This window comes from Uranotaenia lowii, chromosome 3, assembly GCF_029784155.1.
Source record: "Uranotaenia lowii strain MFRU-FL chromosome 3, ASM2978415v1, whole genome shotgun sequence".
NCBI classification, from domain to species: Eukaryota; Metazoa; Arthropoda; class Insecta; order Diptera; family Culicidae; genus Uranotaenia; species Uranotaenia lowii.
The window spans coordinates 18632093-18657585 of NC_073693.1; the positions used below are offsets into that span (position 1 = coordinate 18632093).

Here is a 25493-nt window from a genome sequence, read left to right on the forward strand (position 1 = left end):
GTCAAGGTTCGCCTCAATGGAGAATGTAATTGTCAATTGCGAGGTTCAAGTTCAATGCATCCCCCACAACAAACGAGCAGCGCTGCGTGAGCTCAACACTTCCAGCTGCCCCCTCAATCAGAGCTAGACTTAGAGAGTTGCATACAGCTCTAATTGATGGCTGTCACGTTCTCGTTTGATGGCCGACTCGACGCCGGCTGACTCGAATTGGACGGCGAGGACGCCGGCGTCGTCGTCGTCGTCGGTGTACCCGTTAAAAGTGTACCGAGACATGCCATCTAAATTGCTGGGGCCCGCGAATTTGATGGCACTCGGTTGTACGTGTCGTTTCCCAAAATTCCTTTTGTCAATATTGTCGTTAAATTTTGAATTTTGATAAACAGTTGAAAAAAATTGTGCAACGGAAAAGATACACAATCCAAACAATTTTTACGTAATGGAGTAAAAGATTGAAAACAACTCAAAAATTTACAGAACGTTCACTAACCCAACATTCGATTGAAGTAGTTAATCATCAATTCTTTTTATGGAGATTTTAATGCCTTTTGACTCACGTATTAGTTTGCTTAGGTCACAGCCGTTTAGCCTCTAAAGTTTTCCATTAAGTTTGGCGGTCACCCACATTGATAGGTTGGGTGATTTTTAAGTTTATTTTTTCAACAAGTTAGGCGCAAAATTTACTTTGGATTCCAACCTATTTTAATATGAATTAAGAATATTCTGAGTCGATTAAAATAAAATCCATTCATCGATGTTTTTGTAAAAAATCATTTAGTGTATCCCCAAAAAACCCTGAAAAGAGCAAAAATTATTCAATTTTCATTTACCCTTCATCTATTTGTTACAAAACGGCTAGACAATATTCCAACTCCACTTACCAGAACAAACTTCAGCCGTCATCATTGACAAGTTCTAGTACCTTTCGAACAAGGATCGGAATTTATAGCCCGGAAAGTTTCAGTCGATTCAGCTCATTTTCATGCCCTGCTGCCGATGACCGATGAATGTTGTTTTGATCGGTTGAGTGCATACCTTTGTCCGAAGACAGAAACAAACTGCTGCTTAATCCGCTTGACTGTTCCTTATTTCGATGCTGAAAATATGCGCGCGATGCGGGGGTGAGTTTAATTCATTAGCAATTATGCTGCACCGCCTAGCAAACTCAAAACTCCGGGCATTAATTGATACAATACCGATTCCAAGGTCAACGTGCCAGTCCATATTGGATAAAGTTTAAACGCGAGCAAATAAACGTAATTGGATTGAGATTTCATTGTTTCTCAGCTTTGTCAATGACGTTGTTGATGCATAGTCGAATCAAACTTCTCATAACTCGTTGATCGCAGATGATCCCCAGGGACAATTCAAGGCTGCGTGGAAAAACTTAATGAGCTGTAAGACAAATAAAAAAATCTATTGAATTGAATTGAATTCTGAATCTTAAATCTTGAATCTTGAATCTTGAATCTTGAATCTTGAATCTTGAATCTTGAATCTTGAATCTTGAATCTTGAATCTTGAATCTTGAATCTTGAATCTTGAATCTTGAATCTTGAATCTTGAATCTTGAATCTTGAATCTTGAATCTTGAATCTTGAATCTTGAATCTTGAATCTTGAATCTTGAATCTTGAATCTTGAATCTTGAATCTTGAATCTTGAATCTTGAATCTTGAATCTTGAATCTTGAATCTTGTTGAATCTTGCATCTTGAATCTTGAATCTTGAATCTTGAATCTTGAATCTTGAATCTTGAATCTTGAATCTTGAATCTTGAATCTTGAATCTTGAATCTTGAATCTTGAATCTTGAATCTTGAATCTTGAATCTTGAATCTTGAATCTTGAATCTTGAATCTTGAATCTTGAATCTTGAATCTTGAATCTTGAATCTTGAATCTGGAATCATGCAAAATTGACAGAATTGACAAAATTGACAAAATTGACAAAATTGACAAAATTGACAAAATTGACAAAATTGACAAAATTGACAAAATTGACAAAATTGACAAAATTGACAAAATTGACAAAATTGACAAAATTGACAAAATTGACAAAATTGACAAAATTGACAAAATTGACAAAATTGACAAAATTGACAAAATTGACAAAATTGACAAAGTTGACAAAATTGACAAAATTGACAAAATTGACAAAATTGACAAAATTGACAAAATTGACAAAATTGACAAAATTGACAAAATTGACAAAATTGACAAAATTGACAAAATTGACAAAATTGACAAAATTGACAAAATTGACAAAATTGACAAAATTGACAAAATTGACAAAATTGACAAAATTGACAAAATTGACAAAATTGACAAAATTGACAAAATTGACAAAATTGACAAAATTGACAAAATTGACAAAATTGACAAAATTGACAAAATTGACAAAATTGACAAAATTGACAAAATTGACAAAATTGACAAAATTGACAAAATTGACAAAATTGACAAAATTGACAAAATTGACAAAATTGACAAAATTGACAAAATTGACAAAATTGACAAAATTGACAAAATTGACAAAATTGACAAAATTGACAAAATTGACAAAATTGACAAAATTGACAAAATTGACAAAATAGACAAAATTGACAAAATTCGTATCGTATTCGTATCGTATTCGTATCGTATTCGTATCGTATTCGTATCGTATTCGTATCGTATTCGTATCGTATTCGTATCGTATTCGTATCGTATTCGTATCGTATTCGTATCGTATTCGTATCGTATTCGTATCGTATTCGTATCGTATTCGTATCGTATTCGTATCGTATTCGTATCGTATTCGTATCGTATTCGTATCGTATTCGTATCGTATTCGTATCGTATTCGTATCGTATTCGTATCGTATTCGTATCGTATTCGTATCGTATTCGTATCGTATTCGTATCGTATTCGTATCGTATTCGTATCGTATTCGTATCGTATTCGTATCGTATTCGTATCGTATTCGTATCGTATTCGTATCGTATTCGTATCGTATTCGTATCGTATTCGTATCGTATTGAATACGTTGCCAGATCTACGGATTTCTCTGTAGATCTACGGATTTTGAGCATTTCTACGGAGCTACGGATCGATGCTCAAAATCTACGGATTTTCTACGGATTATCGAAAAAAATACAGGGATTCTGCGGATAAACGAAAATTCTACCTGAGGATAAAAAATCAAAAATGTCATCAAGTTTCATATTGCCAAAATTAGTACATTTTGCGATTTGCGTCTAATCTTCGGACCTCAGCGGTTTGCAATCGCAACGCTGAGCATCATTGCAGTTTGAGCTTAACAAAATGGAATCAATCTGCAAATATAGGGCAAAGTGCGAGTGTGTAAACTGGCGATTTCATGACTGCTAAAGAATTAATCCACAAAATCGAAAATCTAAGTGCCAAAAATCGATCCAAGATCCACCAATCCTAATGAAGGCCAGTATCTTAGTTTAAGTTTTGTAAACGTTCTATCCCTGATCTGTACTATTGAGTGTCAATATCGCACTTTTGGAAGTTTTTATGAACGCTCCCTGAAAGCCCAGGAAAAAAAACTCCCTTGAGTGCCTAATTGGCACTTCTCGCTTCAAACCGCTATATCGCTTTTGTTTCTCAACCGATGTTTACAAAATTTTAATTTTTGAAATCTCGTGATATTACACGAATATTGATCGCAGTGCATATGTAATTACACCACTAGAATCGGTAAGAAATTGGCTTTCTGGTGAATATAAATTTATTGCAAAATCTTGCGTTAATATACTCAAAATCCAGTGCAAAGTTTTAAAGTCCAAGAGAATCTGAGAAATTGCAAATTTACAAAAGTTTCGCCAAAACTCTGTGACAATCTAAAATTGCGAAAATGTGCTAAATTACGTCAACTTTTCTATCCTATTTTAAAAATGTACCTGGCGTGATTTAAACAACTTTGACGGTTAACTGATTGAGATGTACGGTTTTTAAACCACTTTATTACTTTTTTTGTAGTCATGATCTTAAAAAAATTCTGAAAAATATATCGTTATGTGCAACGTATAGCCTCTAACTTCAGCTTTCTTTGATTTTGGGCTTGTGATATAGCTCAGTTGGCAAGTCCGTTGTCTTCTGAGCCGATGTCTGCGAGTTCGAGCTCAAGAGTAAACATCGAACACAGTTGTACCGGATAAGTTTTTCAATAACGATCCGCCAACTGTAACGTTGATAAAGTCGCGAATGCCATAAAGATGGTATATCGACTATAATCGAAACAAAAAAAATTCTTTGATTATTTTTGCGCATTCCGTAGCTGAACTAAAGTCTTTTTCCGAAGCATATTTTTTTCGTTTTTTTTTCTCAGACTTTGAATAACGGAAAACTGAAGGGGTAAAGCATTTTACCAAACCGTTAAAACTACGATTAAAATAAAGGTTTTTGACAATCTTATCTCCTTTCCAAATGTCTAATGGAAAAACCAGTCGCTCATTTTGTTAAAATCTGTCACTGATTTCGATTCAGATAAGCTAAACAGGTGGAAATTGATTGTGGTTCGTTAACTCTGCAGGGCCTCGCACAGTAATCATTCCGACTACCACCCTCTGGCCAAACCCGCTGCCGCGGCCGACTGACTATAATCAAATTCCGTAACACGACTGATTTTCTGCATTTCTTGTCCGGGGCAAAGTGAATTGCGTAATCGGATCCGTCATCACGCCGATCGGGTTTCCATATCTCCTCCAAAAAGACGGAGCAGCTCCACTTGCCAGTCAGTTAGCCATTTCGAATCGCGAGCTTTCCACCTGTTGTTACGAGATCTCGATCCCTCCACATGGTATTCGACCAGGTTGGGTCTTTGCCCAAAAGCAAAAGGCAACAACTCTGGAAGTCATTCGCACTCGCACGGAATACCTAATCACACGACGAAAAAGACGACGACGACCGATCGAGATTGTGGCCCAAGTATTTAATTGAGAGTGCGTGCAATTTGACTTAGTATGAGTAAACTGGCGAATTGCAGGGGGCGCTTCTCAAGAAAAAGCAAACCGCTTAAAATTGGCTCGACTTAGGTCGAATTCACAGTGAGCGCGGTGCGAAGTGCGAAGCGAATTTCCAATTCGCGCGAAAAACCGCTTCTCATTGAAACACGTTGAAAAAAACATCGACCGGCCACAGTGCAAGCGAATTTTCGTGCGAACACCTGGCTGGATCGCGCGAATTCATCCTGTTCATCCGGACATACACTGAAAATATTCTCTCGGATATTTTTTATCGTAAAATGATTTATCAAAAAAAATTTTTCAAAAGTTTATTTTTTTAATTATCATTGTCGTTTCTGTTTTGGTAATGAAAAATGCACGGTTTTTTAGCGCGGATTTTCGAAACAAACGCGGTTTCAGTCTTTTTCTATTGAAACAAATTATAACTGGCAATAAACGACCGGTGGCATGAAAGCCCCACAATATGTGTATAGGGTGAAGGGGCTGAACGGATAGAAGTTGGAATTTGTTATCCGACGCCATCTTGAAATCCAATATGGCCCCTTTCACTCAACTTTAAAATGCTGGAAGTGACTGAAAAGCACATGAAACTCCCACAATATGGGTATTGGATGAAAGTACTCAATAAGTAGAAGTCGAATTTGGCTGTCCGACGCCATTTTGAAATACAAGATGGCGGTTTCCGCTTAATTCAAAATGCAATAAATAACTGAAAATCGTAAGGTCCATCCACAATATAAGAAATCAGTAAAAGGGATAAAAAAGTAGATGAAAAATTACTGACAAAAATTTAACAAAAATTTTGAGAGAACTGCAAAAAAACACTGAAAAGAATAAACAAAAATATAACAAGTGTTATAAAACTAAAGTAATATTGACAAAAATAATACAAAACTGTGGGAAAATATGAATAACTATTACTAAAATTAAAAAATATGACAAAAAAAATAGTGACAAATGACAAAACTTTGGATAAAACACGCCAAATGTGGTTAAATAATTAAGCCAAAAAATATGACAAATATTACAAAATTAGACAAAAATATGAGAAAAAAATCACAGAAATGGCAAAACTATGACAAATGAGAAAAAAAAAATTTATGATAAAATTATAATCAAAATTTGATAAAGAAATGACCTGACAGAACTAATATAAGGACCAATATTTGACAATAAATTTACAAAAATGACAAAATAATAACAACAAATTTACAATAAAATCACAAAAATCTGACAAAAAATAAGGCAAAATGGCTAGAATATGATAAAGTTTTGAAAAAAATATGACAAAAAATTGTCAAAAATAATGACAATAATCTAACAAAATTATGAAAAATGAGATAAAAATATAACAAAATACTTTCAAATATATGTAAGAAAAATGACAAAATGATGACAAATACGACATAAAAATCACAAAATTAAAAAAAAAGACAAATCCAAACATATAATAATAATAATAATAATTTATTAATGATGAATATGTAAAAAATATATCGCAAATACGACGAAAAAATGACACAATCTATAAAAATCTATGGGCTTGTGATATGTGTAACTCAGTTGGCATGTTAGTTCCCTCCTAAGCCAATGTCCGTGAGTTCAAATACAAGAGTAATCATCGAATGCATTTGTACTGGAAAAGACTTTCAGTATGAAGAGAAGGTGGTAAAACGAATATAATCGAACGAAAAAAGACAAAACTATAAAAAAAAACTTACAATCAAATGAACAAAAAATCTGACAGAACTATGACAAAAATATGACAAACGAAAACATGACAAAATTATAACAAAAATTAAAATAAAATGACAAAAATCTTACAGTACTATGACAACCTTTGTCAATTGTCATAGTTTTGTTTTATCATAGTTTTGTAACATTTTTTCATACTTTTGTTGCATATATTTTTATCACATTTGTAAGATTTTGGTCATAGTATTGCCAGATTTATGTTATTTTATTTCAAAATTTTGTCATACAGACCCCGCTTGATTTTGGCAACATCCGAGCAAAACCCGTTCGTTTTTGGCAACATCCAAAAAAGACGTTTTTTTTGTCTTTTTTTTATTTTTTATTTTCATTTTAAACAAATAAAAATTAATGTAAAACGTAATATTAGCATGAAATTTTTTCATTCGGCTTAATTATGATAGTTTTAAACAGTAAAAACATGATTTTTTCCATGTTTAATGCTCATAACTAATATAATTGAGTCAAATTGAAAAATTGTATGCTAATATAAGGTTTTACATAAATTTTGACTAATTTGAATTAAAAATCAAAAATGAAAAAGTGACAAAAAAAACCGTTCGATTTTGGCAACATAAAATTTTCGGGCGTGTTGCCAAAAACGAACGGGGTCTGTATTTGTAATTTTTGATTAGTTATTATATTTGTCATATTTTTATTTCATTTTTCATATTTTCCATAATGTTGTCAAATATTTGTCAAAGTTTTTAATTTCGAGTTTTGGCATTATTACTAATTTGTTGTTATTATTCAGTCAACTTTTATTAATTTTGTCAGTTTTGTTTTTAAATTTGGTCATGGCTTTGCCATTTCAATGTCAAATTTATCATAGAATTGGTATATTTTTCTAATATTTTTGTAATATTTTTATCACCATTGCCATATTTTTATTAAAGTTTTGTCAGCGTTTCGTAATATTTGTTATTATTATATTGTATTTTTTTTCAAAATTTTGTTATATTTATGTCATAGTTTTAGAAGATTTTTTTTGCGATTTTCAGTCATTAAAATTATTTTAAAGTTGAACGGAAGCCGCCGTATTGGATTTTAAGATGGCGTTTCATAGCGTCAGAAAAATTCGACTGTTACTAATTGATTGAGTTTTTCGGAATTAACGCGGATTGGTTTTTTTTTGCGCGGTGCGTATCCCTCGCTCACAGTTTTGTTAATTTGCAAAGATTTTTTCACATGTGATTAATTTTTGCAACACCGAAGGTTTTTTTCAGTGTTGAACCGCTTCGCAATTCGCGTGCACTGTGGCCGGCCTTCAAAAGCGAACTTGCGAAATTCATCCGGTGAATGAATATTTCGCTTCGCAGTTCGCTTCGCGCTCACTGTGTTCGTACCCTTAGTGCCAGTATTTGCGACTACTCATTCCGACAACAAGTGGTTTGGTTTGGTCGTCACAATCATAATGGCGATGGGAAGGTTAAGTCGATAAAACCAGCCACTCTCAGAGGGCCCCGGGCTGAGGTAGTAAAACAGTTTGAGGTCCGCGGCGATTTGACCGCAGCACAAACAAACACATTCCAATCCGCCTACCATCCGAAAAAACCTGAACATGAATTTTGCATTCCGTTCACGTTCCGGTCCTGTTTGATTGCTTCTGCGAAATTTGCAACGAAACCGATTTCGATCGGACGAGAATAACTGAGAAGCTCTGTGCCTGCCAAATCGTGAAATAATGGAAGAAACAAATAAAACTGCCAACATATACATAAGTGGTGATAGTGGCGCATTTTATTAGCTTATCCTTGTTGACGAGAGGAGGTTGAAGTGGTTTGGTTGAAAGGCTACGTTTGAATTTTTTGTGCACCCTCACTTAACTTGCGAACCAGTTGCAATTTTGACGGCGATTCAAAGCGAGTTAATTGATTAGAGGCCTTTCTGCTACTGACGTGAATTACTTAAATGCTAGATTTTGTTTCAAGAACTCAACATTGTAATTAATTGATGTGCAGAAGTTTTATTGCATTTGAGAGACTTTGAACAGCGATAGTGATTTGTGATTGGAATTGCAATAAGTCAAAAGGTAGAAATGTACAAAAATTATTATACAAATCCATACTGAAGGCTCTTAAGTCATTTAAAAAAAATACTAAAAACTACACAGCAGAGAAAGTAGTGTAAAATAGGCCCATTTCATTTCAATTGGTGTAAGCAAACTAAACGATTTAATTATTCATAAATTTCCAGCGGCGAAAAGTATTTCATATTTTTGGTCTAGCGTGATGCAATTAAATGTCACGCCCAAGGCCGGATTAAGGGGGGGGGCAAAGGGGGCAATTGCCCCGGGCCCCCCGGCTCAGGGGGGCCCCCCGAGGGAAAAAAAAGATTAACATTACTTAAATTATACTATTTCACTTTCTACAAATCTATGGAAAGAAATCAAGACTAGAAAATCTGAATGAAAACTTGAAATATAACAAGGGGCCTCCGTGAAATGATATCTAGAAAAGTTTTTCAAGTTAAAGGGGCCCCCTAGAGTAAGTAGTGAAAAAGTTCTCCCGCATTTTGCGGTCTGAGAATATCAAAACTTTGGTATTGAATTTCAAAATTTTCAATTCAAAATCTGAACAAATATATTGTAAACTAAATTCGAAAAAAATAATGAAGAATATGAGGCAAAACACCTTAATTTTTCTTTTTTTTTTATCGATACATGTTAGCTCACAGTGCTAAGAGAGAACAGATAAGCTTTATGATAAACATTTCAGAATTTTACTCGGGCAGTATCCGGGTTTATACCGGGTATTATTATAAATTTTCACTTTTCAATCAATAGGTATTATTGAACTTTCCGTTGGTTTATAAATTCTAAACCGTTTCCCTTTCTGTCCGAATTCTGCGTTCGACTTTAAATTCGTATTGGAACATTTTCAACTGATTTAACCCAAAATTTTACTACTGAAGTAAATATTCTGAATTCAGTATATCATTTTTCAAATGTTCATTCTCAAATTATCATAAAAACGATCAAAAAGTTGAGTTTCCAATATCATTGAGTAATTTTCTTACAATGAATATTTCTATGTATTGAATCTTATCTTTATCCAGATTCAATTCATTGAGATTTTCAGGTCTTGTGGTGTTCTTCAGCTACTGAAGTTCAGTTTCATGGTTTTACTGAATTTTGAGAACTTAGGATCTTTGTTTAAGGTAATAAACTCATTTAGATTCCTTTTTTCAATGATAACTGATTCTGTGATTTAAATATTTAATCTCTATTCCGATTTTATTTTCAATCGATCATTTTTGCACTTTCACCCCTTGAGCTTTGAGGGCATCCAATTAAATTTTTGTCACATTTAGAATAACAATTTGATAACCTTTTTTTTATTTGATGAGAATCATATTCATAACATTTTTTTTGTGTTTCAAAGATATAAAATTGAAGTTCATATGTGGTGAAATTTCTGCTTTGGCTCTGATTGTAACTTTGAATCTTTTTATCAAATTTAATTTATATTTTTTTCTCAAAACTTGATTCGAATTTATGATTTAGATTTGAGGCACTGAATTCTGGTTCGGAATATAACCTGATTTTATTCCTGAATTCTTAAACTCTTGTATCTGTACATCTATGGAATTTGAGTTTAATTATTTTGTTTATTTTTTCGAATTTTGTCTTCTATGTTTTAAATCTTCATTATACTTCCCAATTGTCATGAGGTAAATATTTCCCGATGAAACAAAAATGAGAAATAAATTTTGCAGTTTTCAGCTCATATCAGAGCATTCATTTTTTTTTAATTTCTAAACTTTTCCGCGATGTTTGCACGTGATTAATTCACAATTTTTATTTGAAGGTACCAAAAACTATCTTCTAGGCAGACAACATGGCTATTTGAAGACAGTATGCTGAATTCATCTCCAGTTCTTTTACACGTTTGAAATGTTTTCTATTCTCTAGGCATTTAAAAAAAAAATCGAATCATAGGGGCCCCCCGAGAAAATTTGCCCCGGGCCCCCCGATGGCTTAATCCGGCCCTGGTCACGCCTTTTGGTTGAATATCACATCCAAAGATCCAACCACTACTAGGTTTGGGCAGGAAATTCTAGCATTTTGCAAGGTATCAAGGTGCGCGGGTTGCGTGTTCCTCAAACAAAAATTGGGAACACTGATACAATGTCAACCCTTTAGACATAGACATAGAAATATTTAAAAACATTCTTAGCAAAAAGTAGTTAAACATTATGATTGACAATGGTTTTATGCCAATTTTAGTAAACCCCAACTAAAGACGGAGTTGGGAAACAAAGGCAAAAATTAGAAAAATATGTAAAATGTTACTTTAATTTGTCGGCCTTAGCGGTGAAAAGTGATGTCCTTTTTAGTAGGGACATCTAAAGCTTATGAAATTTTATAGGTGGATAGAAGGTTAGATGAAAATGAACGATGATGAGAAAAATGAGCGGGTAGAAAATTCTTAAAATTGTGTCAACCTTGATTTGCTTTGAGGCGCGCATATGTTTTGATGCTATTTAGTATATATTTCACCATAAATCTGAGGTTGCAGGTAGTTTCATGCTAAGACATATTAAAAAAGAAAATGAAAATATTTTTAAAATAATTCAAATGCAATCTTCACCAATCACCAAATGCTTGGGAGAGTAAGTGATAACACGAGAAAAAAACGGAACAGAAAGTTTCCACAGTAGAGTATCTATCAAATTTCACAGCTCCCACAGTAAAATGCCTATCAGATTCCTTGACGTAGTTTTAAAAGAGCTGTGGATAGTCTTAAGAGGGCTCTGAAAGGTTTCTTAAGGCTATGTCTATAAGGTCGAATAAAACTATTCTGTTAAATGTTTTATTATAGCGTATAGAATTAGCTTTGAAAACGTTTACAAAACAGGGCTTTTTTGGCCATATGTTAGCATTAAAGTAGTTGTGCTAATAGCGTAGAATGCGCTTTGGCTTATAAAGTAGCTTCAGGAAATGGTCTTAATCGAACTGTTAAGGTTGGAATAAAACTAAAATTGTTACTTGGGTTAGGTACGTATCATATGCTTTTTTTATTCAACTAGCCTAGAAAAATGTACTTACATGATAAAACAAGCACTTGTAAAATTACATCTATGAGAGACCTAAATTACATAACAAAAAATATGCTCACACGCTTATGCTCTTAGTTTAGTCATGCTCTTTCACGTGGAAAAGGATTTTTTGATGGAACATCAATAAGTCATAAAAACGCAACCAATTTGCAAACCATTCCCAAGCAACCAAAAGTCCCATAAAACAGGTAAAAAAACGCTTATTCAGCCCCATCATTGATATGAAGTACGTTCTATGCAGCTCACAATTTTAGTTCTTATTGATACTTTCAAGTTCCAAAACAAGTCTTGAAAATCTTCTATTCAGCTTCCAACGGCCTTTTAATTCAGCTTCCAAAAAATCGCAAAATGAGCAAAAAAAATTTCTCTCTATCTCAACTGAACCGTTGGCTTCGGTTCATATCACCTTCTCTTGATTATTTACTGTGTTCTGTACCGGTGCCGCCATGATGCCACGCGCCGGATTTCAAACTCGACAAATTGCTCAATTGTTTCTTTCCTACATTTTCTACATACATCGCATCAGAATGGTCACTCAAGTACAAAATTACTTATTGAAAAAAACTTGCCCGGCTTGGGGATCGAACCCCGACTTTCGTGGTGAGAATCGAACACGCTACCACGAGACCACACCTAGATGTTGTTCTAACTGAAACTAAAACTCGAAGAGGTGATTTGATTTTGAAAGCACATCAATGCACTTTTTGTGACTTATCAAATCCCGTTTGAGCACTTTTGCGCCCTTTATGTAACTTACCAAATCCCGTATTGAGCACTTTTGTGCCCTTTATGTGACTTAAGTCACGTACAACGTACGTATAGATCACTTTTGCAGCTTTCAAGTTCGTTAATGAGCACATATAGTTCACTAATGGGAATTGGGCAAAACAAGTCACATACAACGTACATATTAATCACTTTTGCAACTTTCAAATTCATTAATGAGTACATAATGTTCACTAAAGGGAATTGGGCAGTTGATTCTCTTTGTCACCCAATATGTAACTTTCAATGCCTTCATTCAAGTAAATATGTGACTTTTGGTTGCTTGGGTTGCTTGTGGAGAATCGTGGGCCACATTTTGTGGGGTATCTTGGCCACCTATATTTTGGTGTATTTTTACATATTCAGAACTTATAATTCGTTATTACTATCTGTAAAGGTTTCTTATGCCAGATGAAGAGTTATGAAGAATGTTTTGTCCATCTTTTCTAATGCGATACAGACGAACATAAATTGATGGAAATTTAACAAAAGAGGTTGATTTTTGCTTTCTTAAATATTCTTCTCTATTTTCATATCATGTCCTCAAATTTGTTTTGTTTTTTTTTACAATCATTATTTTGTTTCTAAAATTAAGACTCCGTATTTATTTATCCATAAGTTACTAAATTTTGCCACAATAACTGTCTTACTAGTATAAAATTCCTCACCCAACCCAAATTTGAATCTATTTGCTCACTTTCCAAGTCATTCAAAAAAAAAAAAATTGAGAGTCCCCCTGTTTAGTAATCAAGAAAACGTTTCTCGTACATCCATCCCATCTAGGCAAAATTTGCTCGATCATTTCTCGATTTATTAAAAAAATGGATGTACAAGCTACCCACCGAAATGAAAGAAGGAGTCTAAATTCTAATTATCATATACTTTCCTATGAAAAATTTGACCCCATTTGCTTAAAATGTTAGGCAAAAAATGTATGAGAGACCCTTAGCAACCCCTTTCCTATTCATCCCCCAACTGTAGGGTCCCCGAATAGAAACCTTTTCCGATCCCAAAACCCTCCCCTTCTAAAGTTTATTTCTTTCGTATGACTAATTTGATAGATATGTAAAAAATGTATGAAGATCCCGTCTTCTCTTCCTATCGCACTCAATAGAAGAAGAGAAGGATCCCAAATAATTATAAAAACATTACGCGTATATAAATACATTCCAATATCAAGATCGGTGCCTTTTCGACTTAACTTTGATGACTTAACTCTAGAAATCTTAAAAAAAACTGTGGTGGCCCCTCTTCTCTTCCTATTTGTATACTGGGATTAGGGAGGGGTCTCAAACAACCATAGTGTCTTTTTCCGTATCCAAATATCCTTCCATGCCAAATTTAGATCCGTTTGGTCGATTATTCCATCAGTCATCCAAAAAAATTTTATGCGTACCTTCTTCCTCTTTATGATTCTCTAATAAAAGGTGGGAAGAGCTTCAAACCATCTTGGGAACATTTCATTTACCCAAATACCCTCGCATGCCAAATTTGATTCCCCTCGCTTGATAAGTTATCGAGTATTGCAGAAATCTGTATGAGCCTTTTTACTATTCTCCCAATGCAAATTTTGAGGAGTTTCAAACAATCATTGAACCTTTTCACATATTTAAATAGCCTCCCAAGCCAATTTGGTTCTATTTGCTTGAATAGTTATCTAACTTTGCAATAAAAATTGAATGGAAGCCCCCGAGTTATGTTAAAAATTGTAAGAATTGTAGAAAATTGTTCTGCTTCCCCTCTGGAAAAAAGGGATATTAAACAATCATAGAAATATTTCTCGTAACCAAATCCCCTCCCACGCCTAATTTGGTACCATTTGTTTGTTGGTCAAGTTATGCAAACAACTCGTTTTTGATTTGAAGATCCCCTCCCCTTTCCAGTAAGAGGGAGGGGTCTCATACTGTAATAGGACCTTTCCCGGCTTTAAAAGCATCCACTTACAAAATTCGACAAATTACTCAATTGCTTCTTTCCAACATATATCGCAACAGAATGGTCACTCAAGTACCAAATTACTTATTGAAAAAAAAACTTGTCCGGTTTGGAAATCGAACTCCAAGCCTTCTTCAAAGGAAATATGTGACTTTTGGCTGCTAGGGTCGCTTAATCCATAACCAGAAATCTCTTATTTCAATAATGAGTCTTTCATGATCTATATCAAGGTTGCCAGATTGCCCGATATTATCTGGATTTGCCCAGATATTTTGAACAAAATTTGGGAACAGTCCGACCCGTTGCCCGAATTTCTTTGAAAAATGCACGGATTCTGGCCGGAATTATTCACTTTATTTGGCAAATCATACAAAAAATCAACAAACGCCTCCAAAATGAATTTGTTTGAGCAAGTTTTTTTTTAAATAATCATGATCGGTTTTTTGGAAGCCTAAAATGGGATTCAAAATCCATCGATAAGTTTTAATGAAATCTATTTTAAAAAATTTTCTCTTGATTTTTGTTGAGTAATTTGGTTTTGATAAAATTAACCCGGATGTTGCCTGGATTCATGATCGTAACTTTTGAAATCAAGTGTCTGGCTTTGCCAGGTTTTTTATAAAAAAAATTCCCAGTTTGTCCGACCCAGATACGTGCTGAAAAAATTCAGGCAACCTTAATCTATATGAATTCTTACTCAATTATTTATTCGTATTTCAACTAGTAAATCTGAATGAAAATTTCGAATGATGATGCTCTGATATTTCAATTCTGGATCACTATTATGAAACTTTTTAAAGTTTAAATTCTGCATAAGAATTAAGAGTAAGAATTTCAAATCCAAGTATTGAAAATGGTTTGTCATATCAAATGTTTTCTTTTGATACTCCGGAATAATGAGTTTCGAACATGAAAAAAAAAATCTAATTTTAGTTTCAAATGCAAAACCAAGATTTGATTAAGAATTGTGACTCAATGATGAACCGAACAGAAAAGCAAGAATAATAAACTTCCAGACTCCACAATCCGATCACGAGCAATAAATTTAGATTTTTGGAACAAAAACATCGGAAATGATTCAAACCTTAGCTCACCAGATATTTTTCAGCAAATTTGGGCTATTTTAATATTTGAAAGAAAATCTAGGCAATACCCAGTCAAATTTGTGAATTCTTTGAAATCAAGAAGAATTGAAATTGTTTTTTTTTCATCGAAACACACCAGCCAGATAGTTTGGAAAAAATTTTCTAAAAAAAGATGTTATTGTGATCATGGAATTTATTTATTTTTAAAGTTTTCAAATAAAGTGAAAACATTCGACAAAATCCGATATTCGATATTCGGGACTAAGGACTGTACCCAAGTTTAATTTACCAACTTCTTTTGTAAATAACTTTTGATAGCGATTTTCGAATACAGTCTTTAAATATCTATCAACAAGTGAGCAAGTTTTTGAAAAACTGTAGTAGAATTTTGAACCTCGGATAAGATTTCGAAGTTTTGACCTTAGTTCTGAATCGAGTTAGTTCTTTTGATTCACTTTAGTCGTACTCTGTCCTCTTAGCGTTGGACATTGAATCGCTGTTGAAATTCATTGACTTGTTTCCTTTAACAGAACATAATATATGCTTAGAAATGTTGCTAGAAAGTGCTAGAATTAAGTTATTAATCTGAATGAATATGTGACAAATGCTGGCAAGTGCATATTTGAACTAGTCAAATACATTTTTTAACAAACTATTTTAGGAAATTATAATTAATTAATCGCAATTTCATTATTGAAATAAAACAAATTTTCATGAAACTCTAAACAAAATCTGCTCAGCTGTTCAGAATTATAACTTTCAATTTCCGATCCAAACCACTCAATAAAATTATTAAAAGTGTTCGACACCATCCTCCAACCCTCAAATCAAACCAATTAAGGCATGTCTAAGTTTTTAAGTTTCGGCGTCTGTTTTGCCATCATTCTCATCAATTGCTCGTGTTCAGGTCTTAAGACTGTCGATGATCTCAACTCGTTCATTAATTACCTCGCCATGACTGGGTGCTTTTCAGAATGGCTGCCTGCTGCTACTAGTCCTAAACCGGAAGTTTACATTCAAACCCAAGAACCCCTACACACGACCAAAAACAACTTTGCAAACACAACCTGTCTTCATAAGATCAGGACCATATTGTTGGTGCGGTTCAGAGTTCATTAAGAGTCCTCTCGATCTGCGTCACAAAGCTGTCAAGTGTCAATATGTTTAACGAAGACGATGACCTGGATCAGAGATTCTCACTTTAATTTGTTTTGATTTCTTCGATTTTGGTTTCGGATCTTTCATGAATTTTTGAAGATATACTGACTAAAATATTTTTGAGACCTTTGAGAACTGCTGAAAATGAATGATGTGCCTTTCCTAAATTCGTACCATGAGAAACATTTACGACCAGTCCAGGAAAGACGACCTTGGTCAGGAACGATGATGTGTGTTTATGATTTTTTTTTCTCTTCAATTTTGGTTGATAAAGATCCCATGAAGAGTTCTCCTCATGAAATCATTGACACCTAAGCTTATTTTTTCGTACATTCCTAGGGTTTGAAGCTTTGTCTGTCAATTCCGGTTTTTAACGCCGTTAAATTATGTACATTATGCTTATTCGACTGTGGGGATTTTTTTGAATGAATTACATGCTCATTGGGGGGGGGGGGGGGGGGGTGGTATGAGGGGTTTTTTAAATGGCCTAAAAAGTTAAGCCATAAGAAGTTCTTTTTTTTTCATAACACATTTTGGGATTAATTGTTAATTCAATTAAACAATATAATCGTTACTTAACCTATTCAAATTATGAAAAAACAAGACAACAGAACAGTAAATAAACAGCTGGAAACAAAAATGAACCACTTCTCAGGGGGCCGACTTATGAGTATGACTATGAGAAGATACAAATAAAAATGAATAATAATTTTGTGTGTTTTATTGATAGAAGGAAAAGTGCCTACACGGTTATGATGCGCAGTGATTTTTTTTGCTTCCACTAGGGGAGCGATGGGTTCCCCAATTTCGGGCAATTCACGTTATGGACACTCAAAAATAGCATGAGTTTATGCTTTTTGGTGTTTTGTATTCATTTATTCCGAAACATAGTCGATGGTCATTCCACGTGCTCAAAACACCCACCTCTCCCTTTTACATGTTTCAGCTAAACACAATCATAGACCCATTATACCGGCTGATGGGCGATTGTTGCCGGTACTTTTTCCTCCATTGTTGTTCGTGCTTCGTAATGTTTCTATCAGCCATCATGCCACCCACCCTTTATTTAAATATTTTACTTACATCTACCTACCAGTCAGTACCAGTCTAAAACTGTAGCATTGTTTTCATTCATTTTCAGGTTCATTGAAAACATCATTCCTGGCCGGAAGCACTTTCAACGTCTCGTGGCATCTCGCATATCCGCATCGGGTAAGTTTGAATATTTTTGCCTTTTGCATTTTGTTTGCTTTTCCCTCACTTGTCGTGTCTGTGTTCGTGCCGTGATTGCGTTTCGAGGTTTCGCTCTTGATTGAATCAAGCTCCTGAAGTTATTGGTTGATCGTTTAAAAACAAAAATCGTAGTCTTATAGATTTCAACCAACAATTCATGAATTCGTCTTATAAATAATAATGTGCCGGGATAAGGACGGGGGTATCCTGACGGACAATCGTGAGGTGATCAAAAGGTGGAAGCAGCACTTCGATGAACACCTGAACGGCGCACATGCAGGAGATCAAGACGGTGTGGGAAGGTACATCGCCGGCGTAGCCAACGACGTAGAGGAGCCAATCCCAACGATGAGTGAAGTTAAGGAAGCCATTTGCCAGCTGAATAGAAACAAGTCGGCTGGGAAGGATGGTATCGCAGCTGAACTCATCAAAATGGGCCCGGACAAGTTGGCCGATTGCCTACACCGGTTGATAGTCCGGATCTGGGACATAGAACAGCTACCGGAGGAGTGGAAGGAGGGGGTAATATGCCCCATCTACAAGAAGGGCGACAAATTGGACTGTGAGAACTATCGAGCGATCACTGTCCTCAATGCCGCCTACAAAGTGTTGTCCCGAATCCTACTCCGTCGCCTAACGCCACAAGCAAACAGATTCGTGGGAAGTCATCAGGCCGGCTTCATGGAGGGACGGTCTACGACGGACCAGATATTCACATTGCGGCAAATCCTCCAAAAATGCCGTGAACACCAAGTCCCTACGCATCATCTATTCATCGACTTCAAAGCCGCATACGACACGATCGACCGTAACGAGCTATGGAAAATCATGGACGAGAACGGCTTTTCCGGGAAGCTGATCAGACTGATCAAGGCGACGATGGATGGAACGCAGTGCTGTGTGCGGATTTCGGGTGAATTGTCGAGTTCATTCGAATCGCGCAGGGGGCTTCGACAAGGTGATGGTCTATCCTGCATGATGTTCAACGTGGCGCTAGAAGGTGTTATTCGACGAGCGGTGGGCGAAATGCGGGGCACGATTTTCAACAGATCCAGTCAACTTATCTGCTTTGCCGATGACATTGATATAGTCGGCAGATCATCTGCGGCGGTGGAGGAGATCTACCGCAAACTGAAACGCGAAGCAGGAAGGATTGGGTTGATGATTAATACGTCCAAGCCGAAGTACATGCTGGCCTGCGGATCCGAGACCGACCGAACCCGCTTGTCCAGTAATAACAAGGTCACGATCGACGGCGACGAGCTGGAGATAGTCGAAGACTTTGTCTATCTCGGCTCACTGGTGACCGCAGACAATGACACCAGCTGTGAGATCCGGAGGCGAATTATCAACGGAAGTCGTGCCTACTATGGACTCCACAAGCAACTGCGGTCGAGAAGACTTAGCCCTCGCACGAAGTGTAACCTGTATACGACGCTCATTAGACCGGTTGTTCTCTACGGGCACGAAACATGGATATTGCTCGAGGAGGACCTGCGTACACTCGGAGTATTCGAGCGACGAGTGTTAAGAACCATCTTTGGCGGCGTACAGGAGAACGGAGTGTGGAGGCGAAGGATGAACCACGAGCTCGCGCGCCTCTACGGCGAACCCAGTATCCAGAAGGTGGTGAAGGCTGGCCGGATACGCTGGGCGGGACATGTTGCGAGAATGCCGGACGACTGTCCTGCAAAACAGGTGTTCGCTACGAATCCGGTAGGAACAAGACGAGCTGGGGCGCAACGAGCGAGATGGTTAGACCAAGTGGAGCGTGATCTGGCGAACGTGGGGTGCCCGAGAAATTGGAGAACGGTTGCTATGAACCGAGTGAATTTTAGGAATTATGTTCGTCAAGTTATGTCGTGAGACAGAATACTATGTAAATAAAAATAAAAATAAATAATAATAAAAATCACACTCTTGAAAAGGGAAAGGTCAATCTGTAAAAATGTCGAAACCTTTGTTGATTAATCATTTGGGAGTTTCATGGCATAATCAATCAGTTTTTAGTAATAAAAATAATCTAATTTTATTATTAACTAAACGATTCGACCATTTATTGTGGCCCTATTGGTTGAAACGATTGAACAATAATAAAAATAAGTCGTTCACATCACTACAACTTACTGATAAGGCTGTAAAACTCCCAAAAGATTAAACTACCTACTCCAATCAAAATATCATACTTTATATAGATTTTTTGAAGACATAGCAAGGCTCAATGCAGACTGATTTTCTCGCCTGTGTTGTGCCAAAATGAAACCAATCGTCCGTAAGTTTATAAATTCAAAGATTAAATTTGTCACCAAATAAGGCATCCTGGCAAAGTGATATAATTATTTTAAACGATTGTTGTGTACGTGCAAAAAAAGAAATCGTGTAAAAAAAATTCAAAACAACCGGGCAAAACTCATTGCTCATTTCGAGTAAAGCATGGATCACGATGAATCTGGACGCCTTAAAACGGGTCTATCTCGGAGCTAAGTAAACGAAATAGAAATGTTTTGTACTTAAAATGTTGGGTTTTTATTGCACTTTAAAAGAAAAATAATAAAAAATAATTCCGATATTGTTTTGATGAAATTTCGAACTTTTCGTCGAGTCACAACCTACATAACAAGATAGAAATTAAATAAAACAAAAAGGAGATTAACTTCATCCATCAACAAAATTCTAGTATTTTCTATATCTTCTTATAAATATTCTTCGAAGTTTGATAAAAGTCTTAACTCTGAAAGGTCGTTATTGGAAAAACATTAGTCAATCATCAGGAATAAGAATTAGGAAAACAAGTTAGTTTAAATAAAAAATAAAACACATTTTTCACTTTACTGGGTAAATGTCTTTCTTAGTTTCTTTTAACTGCCTCAAAGATAGAAATAGGAGTTTCCTTAAGAAAAATCTAAGAGCATAGGAGGTGTAGGAAAACTCGATCGCACTATTGACCAAAATGGGTCCTGATCTATAACCTTTTCCCTACTAACACAACCCTTTCCTTGGATATTCAAATATATATTCGCAGACGTATAGACGGTTTCTATAGATGGTGATATTGACTTACCTTTATTTCAGAATTTTTCAAAACTAACCTTTGGAATACAAATGGACAAAAGGTTGTTAATTGATCCTATGAGGTATCCTACTAACAATCCCTCCTTCATTCCTCATTGACTACTAGGACGTGGCTGGCGCCGTTATTGGTCATTTTTAAAGGGAGAGCAAGAGTTTTGTGCATTGCGAATGAACTGCTAGTATCAAGCACCATTCTTTTGGCCCTTGTATAAAGCCGATGGCCTCGATCAATCACGGAGTAGCAACCATTGGCGACGTAGAACTTGTTCTGCTTAGCCACGCCAGCGATCATGGAATTTGAAGTGCATAAGTAGAACAAAGTCTAATCAAATATGTTATCCAAATTTTTAAATGAACTATCATATCTAAGCACTTCATGTTCAATGATTTAAGGTGGATATGAGTAGTCAACTAAGCTAAGCTAAGCTAAGCTAAGCTAAGCTAATTTCGAACTTATCGTCGAGTACCACTCATCATAGTTTGGAAACCCTATTCGCTGACCTCAGCGGTCATTTTGTTACACAATCTCTTCATCTCTGTTGCATCCCGAGTCGTCCTACCATTCTTCTTCATCTTCTGCTTGACAATTGCCCAAAATTTTTCGATAGGGCGAAATTGAGAGTAGTTTGGTGGGTTGAGGTCCTTTTCGACTAAATCCACCCGTTGGCCCGATACCACTGTAGTACTTTTTTGCTGTAGTTTCAGCTTGACAAATCTGGCAAAAACTTTACTGGTCCTTTATGAGATCTAATGTACGGAAAAAAACGTTTTTCAGGCTCTCCTTCTTGTACATTTTGGAGTCCATGGTCTTGTTTTTCACAAAATCTGGGTTTTTTCGTCCGCAGCTGGAAATACTTTGCCAGATAAAAAACTTTCTTGCGAACGTATTTACAAAAACGAATTCGAACTTGCCGGGGACATCACCCCGACCAGTTCAGTGCACCACTGTAGTGGCTTTATAAAATTTTAGGCCAGGATTTGGATTTTGCGCCGGGTTTTTGACGTGGGTGTCCAACATTTATTTTATTCTCGCGGCTTCCATCACGTGTAACTTTTCTGGAACAAAATGAATCGCAATGAAATATTCAGCACTGATAGAGGAAACTTATCTGAACAAAGTACTGTCAAAACATTCTTGATCCAACAACTAGGAGCGCAATAATAAACAATGCGTCCAGATTCATCGTGATCCATGCTTTAAAGTGGCCAATTTGGACAATGAATCGATCATTTCCAGCCATGTGGACCATTATGAAATGATTTGAGTGAAATTGGGAAGCTCAAAGATTTGTTTTGGATTGATTTGTTTTGGTTTCAAGCCACTGTTGTTCCGTAACTTCCGCAGAGTCTCTAAGTGGCCACTCCGGCCCATGATTCTGCAGGGAAACAACGTCCGAATCAATTTATCACCCAAAAGTGGTTTGGAAAAAAAGCGGGAATTTATAGAGCTTGTTTTCGACATGTTGAGAAATCGTCTTATTTCGAGAAAATCGTTTTAAAAAAATCGTTCAAAATAAAACCGTGTAAAATAAGGTCGTTTTAAAAAAGAATCCAGTGTACATATAGTACATTCAACTATAAATATAATAGATTCAACTATAAATATAATAGATTCAACTATAAGCAGTGTATCGAAAATTAACTATAAACATATTTGGGCCTTCTACATACTAACGCGCACAACTGTGCTCACCTGTATGTAGCATCTTGATCTGTTTAGAGTGAACCAGCGGTTTGTTTACGTTTGAAACATTCGTTTCTCCCAAAATGTCACGAATTAATAAAGAAGTTAAACTTGGATGCTAGAGAAGGGCATCTCGATGAATGAAGTGGTGAAACGTTTCAGCATTCATCCGGTGAGCGTAAAATCCATCATCCACAAGTTCGGGGAACAATATACTTTCGATGATTTGTCAGGCAGAGGCAGAAAACCAGGACCATCTGACCCAAATCTGGACCGTAAAGTAATAAACCTCATCAACCAGAATCGATCGATGTCCATACGGGATTTGGCGAAAAAAGCTGGGACATCGATCGAAATGGTACAGCGGATCAAGAAGCGGAACAACCTGAAGACATACAAGAAGCAGAAAGTGTCCAAACAAACGGCTGAACAAAAATCACGATCCAAAACCAGAGTCCGGAAGCTGTATCATCGGATTTTGCCGAAGCCGATGCGTGCATTCTCATGGACGATAAAACTTATGTAAAAGAGGATTCCAGTACTCTTCTTCCGAGACCACAATTCTACACTGCAGTTATTGGGGAGGATGTGTGTGACCACGAGAAGTCGATTTAAGTGGAAAAATTTGGCCAGAAAGTGCTTGTGTGGCAGGCAATCTGCTCCTGTGGATTGAAACCGGTGAGTTTCTTTACAAAAGGAACAATAAATGCCGATATCTACCAAGAGGAGTGATTGCAGAAAAAGTTGCTGCCACTATATAAGAAACATACGACTCCACCATTGTTCTGGCCGGATTTGGCGTCAGCCCACTACGCTAAATCCACTCTTAGATGGTTTGAGGATTAGGCTGTAGATTTCGTTGTGAAAGATATTAACCCACCAAACTGCCCCCAGCTTCGCCCCATAGAACAATATTGGGCTATCGTCAAGAGAGTTTTCAAGAAGGATGGTAAGGCCAACAGGATCATGGCGGTTTTCAAGAAAAATTGGAATGCTGCGGCCAAGAAGTGTGATCAATCAGCTGTACAAAACCTAATGAATAGCGTCAAGTCGAAAGTCCTAGAATATTACCAATAATTACTTTTTTACTTGTATTTCTTCATAAACTGATAGATAAAGCCTTTTAAAACACTTTCGAACTGTTTCTTTGTTTGAATCATCAATCAAATCAATACTATGAAAAAAAAAATGGTTTTATAACTTATTTTCGATGCACTCTTCAATGTACGATTGATGTCATACATTCAACAGTAATTATAGTCGATTCAACTATAATAATTCAACTATAATAATATCAGTTTAAATATGATAGATTCAACTATAACTCACTCAATATCATGACATCAATCTATTATATTCTGACTTACCGATGCTAGTTTTCTGTGGGATCCTGCCAGGATCACGGAAAGGAACGTCGAGACCCAAGTCGATTTCGCGGGCAAACAGAGTAGGTGTACCTTTCCCAGGAACTGTCGGCCTACTACACGACCGCTGCCAGAAACTGGTAGAGGAAAGTGTTTCCTAATCGCCGGAGAGCGCTTGTGCTTTGCCACCGAACGTCGGGAAATGCCGGCTGATCCCCAAAACAGCACTACGATTGTTGTGGATCGTAAGTGGGAGACCAGTACTGGTCTCCCACTTACGATTTTTTTTTTAATTTATTCTGATGAACACGGATGAAAACAATAGTATTCAAGTAGCACACAATCAATCATAAAAATATAGTTTAATTTACTATATTTATAGTTCGATACCTAGATCAATCATACATTTGTAGTTGAATCTATCATATTCACGGTTGAATCACTTATACCACTACAGTTGAATCTATCATATTTATAGTTAAATGTTAGAGGTCAACCAGAAACGTATAGTTAAATCTATGATATTTATAGTTGAATAACTAAAATCAATCATACAATTGTTGTTGAATTTATCATATTTACAGTTGAATCAATTGTACCACTATAATTGAATCTATCGTATTTATATTTAAACTAGCTGATTTTACCCGGCCTTGCTCGGGTTCACATAAAATATAAATCAAAATGAATCGTTTGACTTTTCAAAATTTTGGAAGTTTTATATTCATCATTATAAGAAATTTGGCCCAAGTTTGGCCATGTTAGTTGTGTTAGTCTTTTTAAAGTTTTTCATTGAGAATATTCACTGTTCATCGTTTTCGTATTATCGAAAAATTTATAGTTATAAGATTTTAATTAATGGAAATTCCAAAAAAAAATTCGGTATGCTAATTCATCCTTTCATGAAAAACATTTTTTACAACCATCATTTCTTAGGAAGCTTGAATAGATTTGGCCTAATAGTTTTATCTTGAAAAGATTAAACTGCTTTTTTATCTTTTCCATCCCCTATCTATTAAAAATATCTGTTAAAGATTATCCCACTTTTCAATATGGATTATCTCCCTGTAAAATGGTATATTGAGTTTCATTTACTTAGAAATTTCTTTAAAAACATCCGAACTTTGTTGAAGCATGTTGAAAACTCACTTTGCATGTGTGATTTTCTTCGCTTTTCAATATCGCACTGTTTTATTATTAGTTTACCTTAAACGGTGAAATTCTACTAATAGCTTTATAAAATTATCGAAAACAAATCATCTCGAAAACACCATTTTTATATTATGAAAAGGTTTTTTTAAGTTCTGTTTTTTTTCATGGGCACAAACATCCTATTAATGGATGGTAGAAACGACCACATTGGTCATCAATGATAACTCAAAAGTTAGAAATTGGTCAGTGAAATCAAATTGTA

The 25493-nt window shown here is 35.7% G+C and overlaps 1 protein-coding gene across 3 annotated transcripts in view; it reads left to right on the top strand.

Moving 5' to 3' along the window:
* LOC129755877 (uncharacterized) overlaps positions 1–25493 on the top strand; it is a 166710-nt gene that overhangs the window by 75731 nt on the left and 65486 nt on the right. For all 3 annotated transcript variants that reach the window (XM_055752568.1, XM_055752569.1, XM_055752567.1), the window contains one exon: positions 17868–17938. In XM_055752568.1, the coding sequence (XP_055608543.1) occupies positions 17868–17938 (71 nt within the window). The remainder of the gene's footprint in view (positions 1–17867; positions 17939–25493) is intronic.